This window comes from Necator americanus, chromosome IV, assembly GCF_031761385.1.
Source record: "Necator americanus strain Aroian chromosome IV, whole genome shotgun sequence".
Lineage (NCBI taxonomy): Eukaryota > Metazoa > Nematoda > Chromadorea > Rhabditida > Ancylostomatidae > Necator > Necator americanus.
This window is the reverse complement of record NC_087374.1, coordinates 24,332,983-24,345,002: the sequence shown is the minus strand read 5'-3', so window position 1 is coordinate 24,345,002 and position 12,020 is coordinate 24,332,983. Positions and strand designations below refer to the sequence as shown.

General features: G+C 37.8%; 1 protein-coding gene across 2 annotated transcripts in view; it reads right to left on the bottom strand.

The window, feature by feature from the left end:
• Positions 1–176: 176 nt before the first annotated feature.
• RB195_002542 (uncharacterized protein) overlaps positions 177–12,020 on the bottom strand; it is a gene marked incomplete at both ends in the record, with an annotated part of 50,076 nt that continues 38,232 nt past the window's right edge. For both annotated transcript variants that reach the window (XM_013436664.2, XM_064199847.1), the window contains 4 exons: positions 177–265; positions 4,606–4,747; positions 10,849–10,945; positions 11,026–11,068. In XM_013436664.2, the coding sequence (XP_013292118.2) occupies positions 177–265; positions 4,606–4,747; positions 10,849–10,945; positions 11,026–11,068 (371 nt within the window). The remainder of the gene's footprint in view (positions 266–4,605; positions 4,748–10,848; positions 10,946–11,025; positions 11,069–12,020) is intronic.

The window sequence follows — 12,020 nt, the reverse complement described above, 5'->3', positions numbered from 1 at the left end:
TTAATTGCACGGAATAGAAGAAATGTTCGGTGGGAAAGAACCTCACTTCCATTAAAAACATTCAAAATAATGACTTTATTTACAGTTTTAGATAAACGTTCCGTTGTGAGAATATCAAAGGTGAAAGGGATGATGAGACTGCGTTTCAGCCGCGTTTCGAGCTCACTGCCACTGCATTACACAGAGTCCGAATCCGTAATATTGTGCAGTTCAAGGAACTCTCGGAATTCACTTTGATCCTCGTCCCGAATCAACAAGTGCAGCCCTATAATCAATAATAAAGTGGTAAATGAGTGCAACTAATGAATGAAGACTACATAAAAGAGAAATAGTTAATATTCATTTCAGCAATTCAGTCATTCTATCAAAGTATATCGGACTCTGCCAAATATAAGAATTACTACGAAATGTCCACGTTCAGAAAAAAATCCAAAACTACAATACAGAAAGAAAGAGAAAGAAAAAAAAGATTCTTCACCTATTTTCAAATTTTTAAAGGCAGCATTCAGCCCAGTACTTGGTGGTTTTACAGAAACGTGGAGCGCTGTTGCACAGAAACACGTAAAATGGAAGAAATCACGATGAGAATTTCAAAATAAGAAGCATAGCATGAATGAGAGTAAAATGACACCGACTTCCTAGGAGATATTCCAGCTCTCGATCCACTACTTGTGGAACACACGCAGCGAGAAGAGAATAGTCTCCGCTAATACTCCCAAATCGAAATCAATTTCATGGTCAAAGTATAATTAATCTTGATCTACTTCTCCAGCGAAAAGATTGCTGTCGAAGTTGTTTCGGAGAGGACAGGTAGATCCGTGGCAAGGTTTATGGTGCATTTAAAATTTCGTATCTGGAAATTATCATGCGCGCTCTCATCATCGCACACATTTGTTACGGATGAAAAAACGCAAACGTTATTGATTCGCAAAGCAATCCTTATATCAACAGCAAAAATTTTTCCTGGGTATGTAGATTTAACCGAACGTGCATACACGCATCGTATGAATATTCCACTAATAACGATAAATCTTCTGGTTTCTTCGTATATAGTTTCCTTTGAAAAAACTTCGTTGTAGATTGCATTTTTTTAGAAAATAAACTACTTATTATTGTTTACTCCCCCAGCCTGACAAACCTGAGCAAGCGAAATCTTAACTAAATAAAATATAGTACCAATCTTGGTTGGGAGTCGGTAAAAATGGAAACACATTATATAAATTGTTTCGGATTTTTCACATTCTGTAAGATAGAAACCACAATACAGGAATTGGAAGGACAAAAATATACGGAAAAGAGTTTGACGTATGTACCCTCTTGCTTTCTGCAATTTGTGTATACCTACGGCATTACGAAAAGAGATTCTATACTGAAGGTCAGAAAACATGTACGGATCTAGTTTTTTTCTCAGGCAATCTCCAACAATCACTTCATACTCAGAGAAGTTAGCACTGAAACCATTGTCATTCCAATGAAGCTGAGTAGATTTTAGCAGCTTACAAAATTTTCGTCAATTTAACATGTGAAAACATTGGGCTTACAATTTTGTGGAATATATGTACCGCTCTGAAGTCTCATTTCAGGATAGGAGCATTGACTTTGTGCTACTTTTTCTAGGCAGAACTACATTATTTTAATGAACATTCGGGCACACAGAAATACATATTCACAGCTGGCAGGTTAGGCCAGCTCTGCTCGTGTGTGATCACTTGCAAAAGCAAGCTGAATTTCCTTAATTTTCAGATAATGTGTTTTAAAAAATTGAGAAAACTTTCCATGCTGTTTGTATACGTTTTTGCAAAGTTGCTCATTACAGATAAAATATTTTTGCCGAAAACGACTATCATATCAGTAACAAGCCCTTTAAAGGCGAGGTTTCAATTGGTGAAGATAAAAAAATGAGATCAATAAGTCAATAAAACCGAAGCTTTCGTTTAAAACGGTTATCAGGTTCGTGATTAGCATGCGCCACGTCCAACTTGGCAAAGTTTTAGTGTCCCCATGAAGGGAGCTCATAAATTCTAACAAGTCGCTAATTTTGAGCAGGTCATAATACCAGTGTTCAGCGTATTTTAAAACAGCAGTCAGCAGGGTTTTTCTGGAGAAAAATTGCTCCTGGACCAGTAAGGCGGACATAATCAAGGGAGGGATGAATATGCCAACGCAAAAGTCATATACAATCTGCGGCCTGTCCCAGAGTGTCTAGGTTCAAAATTTCGTCGAATTTGATCTAATTCTTAAAAACTGTACTGTTCATTTACAGAATTAATGTGTCATATGTATGTGTGTTTACGTGGCCATTCATAAAGTTTCAACTCTCAGAACTGTCCCGAATTCTGATCTCTGGTTCTTCAGCATCGACAAGCGGAAGTTGCCGGAATTGAGGCTCATGACAACTGGACGAGATACTTAAGCCAGGCAAAAACTTTCAAACGCTCATTACAGGGAAAACAAAAGAATTGGACGAGATGCAAGGGAATAAAGTAGGGGAGATGAAATAAATTATTATCAAAATTAATAGATGAAGTAAGATTGAAGAAGACAATGGAATAGAAAAAGTATTTGATTTTCTTCACTAAAGCTTTACCCTTCTCTTTCCCTGTGTTGAAAGTAAGGCATTACTAACTAGTTAGATGTTGCCACAACTATGATTTTGCGAAACGTTGAAAAGAGTAAAAATGAAAGATATGACGGAAGAAGAATCTAGAGATAGAAGTACGTGTCTTGCACGACAAAAGCGACAAAGAGGTCATTTAAGGCATCAGAGTACACCATGAATGAAATAATTTTTTAAATTGCTCGAAAGATAGAAGAATATTTACGAGTTCTGCGAAATTGTTAGGTTTGGGAAAATTTTCCACGCAAAAATTCATGAAGTGAGATGTAGCTCATATTATTAAATCGGATCCTACCCAGAGCAAATTGGATATACCAGTCAGCTTTGGGTTTTTGGCATACTACAGAAAAAAGAAAGTATCAATGATACATATCCAACCGAGACAAAAATAAGGCCAGTATTGTCGAAACCTTTCCCTGGAAAATCAAAATTTACCCGTTAAATTTTGCCAGCCCAAGTTTGCAGTTTCTTTCTTGATATCATTTTGACTGAATGCAAATATCACTAACATGGAAATAATTTCAATAATTAGTAGCGAATCTTTTGAACACTTTTGACACGCTTTTTGGTGTAATCAGAAGTCTCCCAGTAGAAACAGAGCAGTCCCAATAGCAACTGCTACTTCAAACTTATAAAACTTATAAGTTCTGGTTACTGGTCCAATTTGTCTGTTAGTGAATATGAAATACAGAAGACTTTTACCTTTTATAAACATCTCGTTTATTAAAGGTAGATCAAAGTTCTTCTACTGAACCTTCAGCTTAGTTGTATCTGCATTCTCTATCAGTGCAGTTCTTTCATACTTCATCTCTTCTATTTTCCCTACTCAAAAGCAGCATGCCAAGAAATTGACGATGGTGAAGTCTCTCCACGGCACGATAATGTAGATTACGAGTATGAGCGTGACTACGTCAAGGAAAGCTATGGAATGGCTTTTCTGTACGAATATTCCTACGAGAAATCTAATAACGCCACGTTGGTAAACGCTCGATTCTCTCAGCAGCCTAACCATTAGTTTAATTTGAATAGGCTTTGGTGTAACCTCACTAGATGTCGTCCGCTTGCTCGACGCGACGCGTGAACAGCGCGTTGCAACGTAGAAAAAAACGCACAGAAACGAATCTCCTACTCTGCCTTCCAGGACGATCAGAGAGAATGGAGATTGGTCACCCTCATACTCGTAATCTACAAGAAGACTCTTTCACCCCTACGTTTCCTTGGAGAGATTTTAACATCGTCATCGTTTTGTGCTATGGTGCCTTTAAATGTTTGTCTGACATTTGACCGCATATGCTTTTTGTATGTCTACTCCACTGCAGACGGCAAAAACTGGAACGTCAAATACGTAATGAGCTTTCTACCCGCGGAACCAAGCACACTAACAGGAAATATACCTACTCTTTGTGTTAACATTTTAATATAGCACAAAAAAAGAAGCTAAAATGTACTCTCCAATCACTTAAGATACGGACTGTACCTTCTACATACCAATGGGCTAGTTCTTCTTGAGAGATGTCTTTCTGATTCTATGCGACTATATGACTGCGAGATTATATAGCAGTCTGGGACAAACAGAATGTGAAAAAGATGCATCCTGGAGTAGATTTTTCCCGTTGTTTTATTAAGAAGTATATGCTATAAGCCTTATTGTTATTACATAAATATGATAGGACTAAGAAGAACTCGTTCGTCAGAGGCACTTTTTCAACGAAAGAAATTACCAGCTAAAAGAAATTAGATTACTAAGCGGTTGAAATTGTGAAGCGCTTAGCGCATTGCAGGAGAACTTGGATTTCAACGCATAGTTAGCAATCATGTTTAGATGATCGCTATTTTCAACTGAATCACAAAATTTCAAATTCTGGGCACAGAATCCGATTTCGCTTTACGAATGAAACATGTTATACAACAAACATCGTATAATAGCTTCCCAAGAGAGGAAGACATGAAAAAATTTTTCTTTGAATTAAATTTTCCAAGAAACGTACGTGTGAGTAGATGTTTCCTCCGTGGACCGAAGAGTTCCATGAGTTTATGAGCCAGTTCCCTCAGCGGAAGTTCCCCATGCTTCGAGCGGTGTAATAATTCAGCGTACTCGCGAAATTCCATTTCATTTAAGCTCGACGACGCCTTAATTTGGCGATAAAATTCGAAAAAGAGAACCATAGAAAAGTTTTGGTTGTTCGTAAAATAACATAAAATCAAGAAAAACAACGAATACGAATAAAATAAAAGAAATAAACAAAGTAATAAAATGACTCGCTCCTCTTCCCATACAGTCATTTTTTAATGATTTCTTCATGACTGGATTGCGGACTAGAACATCCACATAACTCAGTGATATTTTAGAAAAGGCTGAGGATACTAAGGATGAGTTCTTGGAGGAAGCATCTCGAGTGGGACAACATGCGCACAACGTAACAACGTTCAGCCGCCAATGAATAAGAAAGTATGTAAGGAACCATGGAAAACAACGTTCCCGCCGTGTGGTTCTCATGGAAAATCGCTATTTCAGACAAATCGTTTGGCAGAACCATAAGAACCATGCGTTTTCATTTCTCTTTCCATTTTTTCCCTCTCTATAAGAAAAAAAAGAAAGCTAAAATGCGACCTAAGTAAAAAGGAAACTGGTGATAGAAGTTCGGCTCGTCGTATGGATGACAAATAAGTGTACAAAATACGTATGAATTATTTAGTATCAGACAACTCACATAAAAATTGGAAAAATAAACAAATGAATAAATAAATATATAACAAAGATATATATATATATAACAAAGATATCCTGATTATCTTTAAGACAACGGCTGAAAACATAGAAAGATAGAATATTATAAGAGCAGCGGCTTCTCACATTCCCACCATCCCATATGGGCATAGACGAATAAAATACCATAGAAACAAATTCTCGAATACCTAAACAGAATATCTGCAGCATTCGGGCTATTAAATTTTCATCCAGAAATACATAAATGGTATGTAAGATGTATTTATGTATATAGATGTCGTATGCATTAGTATTGAGTCCGATACCAGTTGTGTCAACAGTATATAGATTGTACATATTTCTCCTACTTTTTCCTGGTATTTAAGAATTCTTGAATGAAAGTGAAGTTGATTCAAACAACAAATTCTTCGTTAATTTATGGTAAGAATTTTAAATATATATTTCGCAGCATGTTATGTAATGTATGAAAATTTATAGTGAAAAATTTTTACATTTATACAAATTGCCTTCGTTACACCCAAGTATTACTCCGACTTCCGAATTAGAAATCTCGAGAAAGGGAAAGAAAAAAGACACCTTTACACATACATCGATTCAACCACAGATTACTCTGATTTTATTGGTTTTGTGTACTTTCGTGTAAGTTTTGAATGAGATAAATCACAGCCGGCGCGGCTCGTGCACAACTTGACGGAATGCGAAGCCAACGACAGCATTTCAGGAATATCGATTTCACTAATTTATTAGTGCATATTTGCTCTGCATTCGATGAAATGCCGTTTAGATTAGTTGCGAAAACGAAAACCTCGTTGAGCGGAAATATGCTGAGTGAAATTAGATTGTTAGAAGATATGGAGAGCGAAACTTGGCATAGGAGGTACTATGATCGGGATGATACTGACGTTCTCTTGACAAAATAAAATAGTGAATACCTAGCAAACATAGTGGCGTAAACTCGAGCGAAAATTCATCAAAAATTAGAGCTTTTTTATGATGGCCAAGTAGTTATGAAAGCTCCAGAAAGAGTGCGAACTCCTTCTTCTTATGAGCATGTAATGGACAAATATGCGGGCCGCGTATACGTCTTATTGCCACTTGCTCGTGGTCCCCTGCCCGTATTAATTGGAATCAGGCATTCGAATGTACGCTCTGCGCACGTACGAGCTACGTAACTTGCACACTTCTGACATTTATGACGGAAGTAACACAAATATTCCAAAAAGGTACTATTGTCCAGTACAGTGCCGAAGCTCCAACTCAGTAGATGAAATATCTGGGAAGAACATGAAGCTTTTTTAGCATGGTGATAAATAGATGGATTATTTGCGAACTCTGATTGTAAACCGAGGTTGGGCAGAGCTGCAGGCGATCCAAGAGCCCCCCGATTAAGTCAAGTAAGCCAGTGGATAAGGATAGATAAGGTAGATAAGGTGTTCGGCGTTGATTTAGCTCCTTGAGATATACCAGAGAGTTCGACTCATTCTAGAATCGTTTGAGGTTCACGAACGCGTGTCAGACCTTTACAATGATTTCGAGGCTGGCCCATATATTATCAACTCAGTGTTTTCATTTTCTCAGACAACTAGAATACCAACTAATCGATCCTAGAGAATGAAAAACCTGGTTGACATTGGGTGTCGTCTAGCCATTGATCGTGCAGATCTAATGGTGGCCTCTTATCATTGCGCTGAATTTAAAGTAACTGGCTGCGTGTATATGATCGTCTTTCACTACATAGAATAGATACGGTAGCAATAAGATATTGCCATCAACATAAGGTATGGGATTGAGAAAAATATAAAGAACGACGTGGTCGCTTATAGTGCAAGACATCCAGTATATTTTTCTCCTCAGAAATCAGATCCTCACTTCAAATATATGCATGAAATGTGCATGAATAAAGAGAGGATGGGATTGCTGAGGAAAAAACAGTGGTGGCACTGCATCCTTGGCGAGCAGAATAAGGAGAGGTTTGTAAAATTGGCGCTGTAGGAGAGAATGTGGGAAGAAAACACAGTGAATCGAAATGGATGATTAATGGAGGACGAGCAGCGCAATTGTTCGTAAGGGCACCACAGACGAATGAGTAAGGGAAAACTATATTCGAGAACCGTTATTTCCCTATCCACAGAGCCATAAAGTTAAATCTCCCGGAATATTTTGTAATCCAAGAAAGCAGATGTTCCAAATGCTTAAAAGCTAAAGCTTTTAAAGACGTACATTTCCTCTGGGATAGGTCTTGTTATGAGGAATTGGGGAAAAAAAGAGAAGCTTAACGCAATAATCGTCGAAAAAATAACTTTATGTCTTATTCAACGCCGAAATGCTTTGATATGAGAACTCTTGTTTTTCGCAATCTGTTGCGGTAAATCTTCGCCAGAAGAAGGAAAAAACCGTGGATAAGCGTTTTTTTCATTTTTTACTCGCCTGAAGTTGATCTATCGCTATATCTGGACATCAATCGATTCGTAAAAGTGCGCTCTACCGAATGCACTCTAGTGAGGACCTCAGAATCCACTGCTAAAACATTTTGTGACAATATTACTTGTGGCTACATGCTAGCAGGGCTGGGTCTCAGATAACTGCGCCCTGAGGATGCACGATCCTTGACGTGAATAAATAGTTGGAAAGATAGGATAATCGTTACATATTGGTAATGTAAAGGTAACTACGATCATTTTGGCACTCAATCACAGCTATAGTTCTGAAGTTTCCGAAATGTTCAAGATTTAATCAAAGCACCACTTTTCAACTCGAAAACCGGTCGATACCCGGTCGGTCGATATGTATACAAAACAGTTCTCACCTAGAATTTGAGAAGAAACTAGTTTTTCTGGGACCTGAGCTTCTCTAGCTGCGCAAGATTTTCCGTTATGAGTAACAACTTCGCTTTTTTGGTCATTACTTGGTGTCATGTTTGAAGGTTTTTAAACATTAATCCAAAAATGTGTTAAATCTGCCAATACAACAACCCCTAGAACAGGTTCTTCCCTTTAGCAAACCTGAAAGCGCATAAGCACACTTTCCACCTACGAGCAGTTTTAATATGACAAAGTTGTTAGATTTTCTATGCAGCTTTACAGATGTACCATTTTCTTTTTTGCTCCGAACTATTTAGAAATTTCAAACAGATCAACTTCTTTTCAGCAAGCTTTCGGTCGACGGCTCGAAACCTTCCTTAGCCGACAGATATGCAGCGATCCCTCTCGGGATTGATAAATTGGTACTAAATTTCTCCTTGGAAGGTTGGCGCACTGACTTGATTGGTTACCCCTGTAATTCACTGTATAGGTCGCATATACGCGTACAGACGTCTAAAATTCTAAATTATAGAAGAATGGGTTAACGTATCCCAAATGGATTGATTAGTTCCGAACACTCTATTTTTTAATACACGGCTGTTTTCAAGCCTACATCGAAGTGGCGCCATTACGGATGATATATCCTTGTGCAGACGACTGCCATACATCTTCGATGAGGGCCAGGAAGAAGTGAGAGGGGATGTGTGTAAAGAATTAAAAGTGAATGTGTTGCGGCAGACGTATCGCAGCCGGTCGAACAATGACAACTACCTGAGGCGAAATATCAGTTTCCGCTTTCAATTTCTCGACAACTAAAAAAAGTAACGAAGTCAGGAACGACATAGCCTCCCTTGCGTGAAAAAAAGTTCTCGGTGTGTGTTAAAATTTTTTCCATTTTCCCGAAAAAAAAACTTGGGGCATTAAAAAACTTAGGTATGGATCTTGGTACAAATATTTGGAAAAGAGGAAAAGCAATCACCTTACTTAGGAACGAGCTACGTTTAATCATATCCATTAAAAAGAATATTAACAGAAGAACAAATTCTCGATCGTTAATTGATTACTTCGGTGACTACTGTACAGATATATACACATATCAAATGTGCATAATTATATCAAGGCACTTCGCTATACGGCTCAGCTAAATAGTCCCAATGAAATCCTTGAAAAACTGAAGTTGTCGGCTGAAAAAGGCTTCATGAATAGGTTCAGAGGAGCCAAAACGAAATTACATTTGAGCGAGGGCGGAAACGCGCGTATTCGCTCACGGAAAAATTCGGGACACTTGGAAATTAGGCGCAAACCGCTTGATAAACAACTATCAGTGCCAGTGAAAGTTGAATTGAGTGCTGTGCTTGGCATGGGAATTCTTTTCGCATCGCTGCTCGCAAGGATTAGCAATTTCGCGTCCGCCATTGGCGTTGATGGGATTCGAGACGACAAATCTACTGAAGCAAACGAGCAATTCGGCTACCAGTAATGAAAACAAGAGTGAAAAATTAGGGCAGTCCGAGCGGTGGCTCTTTCTCTGGCCGACGGAACACGACATGGTTTAGCAGGAAATTGCTGTATCAGCACATGCAAATGGGGCGCATATGAAAGTGTTGATTCCCGAATGCCTTAGGCAAATAAGAACACGATCTGGTCAATATGGAAAACGCTCGGTCCTAGCGGAACGAAAAAAAAATTGAGTTTTCTCTAAAAAGAAAAGAATGAGTGGCAGAAAATTGTGAATTTTCGAATGCACGAGTGTGCATTTGTGTTCAAAAGACGGACAAAAAAAAGAAGGAAGAATGGAGATTATGATAATAGAATGGTTGCAGAGCACTAATGGAAAACGATAGCAGAGATACAGGAAAACAATGCGAAATGTTGCACAGCAGTGGAGGAGGAGACAGACGTTGTAAGGAAGGCGAGTACGCCTGCAAATGAACATATCGACATGCGACATGACTCTGTTGCACGGCGAGGGGTGAATGACGAAAGCAGGCAGTCGCCGCATAGCCTTGTGAAGTCGTCGGCGAGTGCAGAGAGGCAAGGATGATTAGTTCAGATGCGCTTAGAGACAATCTTATATTGTCCTTTCTAGTTGAAAAATGGGCCGACGCCAAACGATGAGAGAATTCCATAGAATTTTGAGAGAAAAAAACTTCTCGCGTGATACACGCAAATCCATCAAACATTACACCAATGCAATAGATAGTCGTTTTTTATAAGTCATAAGAACAAAACAAGATGTGGTCAGGAGGATAATTTGAGCTCCAACAACTGTTTTGTCATTGCTTAATGGAACGAATGGAGATCTCTCCGCTAAGATTGTATAGTGAATAGCAGTGGTTTCTGGAAACCTTAGCTTGTTAGGACCCTTAACCACAAATACAACATAGAGCAAAAATGAAGAGTGGAGAATGTTAAGAAAAAAAGAGGAAACATATCAGAGAAGTTTAGAAGTGAAGTTTATTAATTAATTACTAATTTAATTAAATTAGTAATTAATTAATAAACTTAATTTAAATTAGTAACGAACACACAATTACTCCAGTTCCAGTAAATCTTTAAAGCCTCACATAATTGTAAATATCAATTATAACTTTGAATTATAGCTTAGACAAATATAATCAGAGAACAACTATGTATTCGTAATGGAAACGTCCAGAAAATTACCATCAAACAGGAAAATAATGGCGGTAAACAAGACTAACCAGTGCTAAGTATTCGCTGACAGCATCGTTGTTTGAATCGCTTGTAGTGTAAAGTGAGGTTTTTGTTTCCGCACTTTCTTGAGGCAAGGAACCACGTCTAAAATTTGCAAACACAAGTTAGTAAGTTAGTAAAAAAATTCTTATTTTCACTAAACTAAATAAGTTATCTAATATTACCCTCTTCCAGCGGAATTTTGTGATGTCGGTGGAGGAAACGAGCCTGAAATATGAAAACTAAAAGGAATGTGACAAACTGTCAAATAATAGTCCTCAGTCAATACACAAATTTTAAAGGAAGATAAAGCAGGATAACCCTTATAAGCTTCACAAGTAATGACAATTGTTAATGTTCGGAATTCGCACTTTTTCACAAGATTTTTGTGAAGTTTTTCTTTCTGTGACAGGAATTGTTAGGATGAACGTGGTTCAAGGATTTCAGCGATAAAAGTGGGAAAATGAATGAAGGATAATGTGTTGATGGTAAGAACTCTCACTATTCCTGCTAATACAATAAACGAACATACACTGATGAAACAGAGGAAAAAAAAATGGCTGCATATTTCAAGAGGAACTGATACGTACAGATTTGGAACACCAAAAAATGATGAGGTAATCAATGAAAATTATTTTTTTAAAAAACAGCTTTGTTCTATAGACCGCTAACTGAAAATGTGTCCATCAAATGCCAACACGTGACGACGAAAGATTGACAGTGGGAATGTTTTGAACATCGGCTGAGAATAACAGTACATTTGGAAAACCATTTAGTTTGATTTTGATGAAAAAAGCACACTATTTTTCGGTGCCCCCAACATTTATAATATATTCGAGCAGAAAAAATTGATGTCATCTAAGAGGGTTGATAGGAAAGAGCTCGTGTGAGTTTAACTTCAGGAATAAATAACAGGATTTCAGGATCTCTAGTTTGGAGGTAGAGGTTTACTGTAGAAAAACGTTTGTTCTGAATAACAAGACCAATGACAGGTGAAAACAGCTCATTTGCTGTTGATATGTCTACACTATGATGAATGAATTTCCACGACAGGTGCTTAAAGCTCTTTCAATGAAGCTCACCATCAGCATTAAAATATGAGGGACGGGGAATAAACGGTTCGGAAAAATTCAACGTAGAAAAGTACTCCTCGCGAGTATTAAAGATTAAGTAAAGAAGC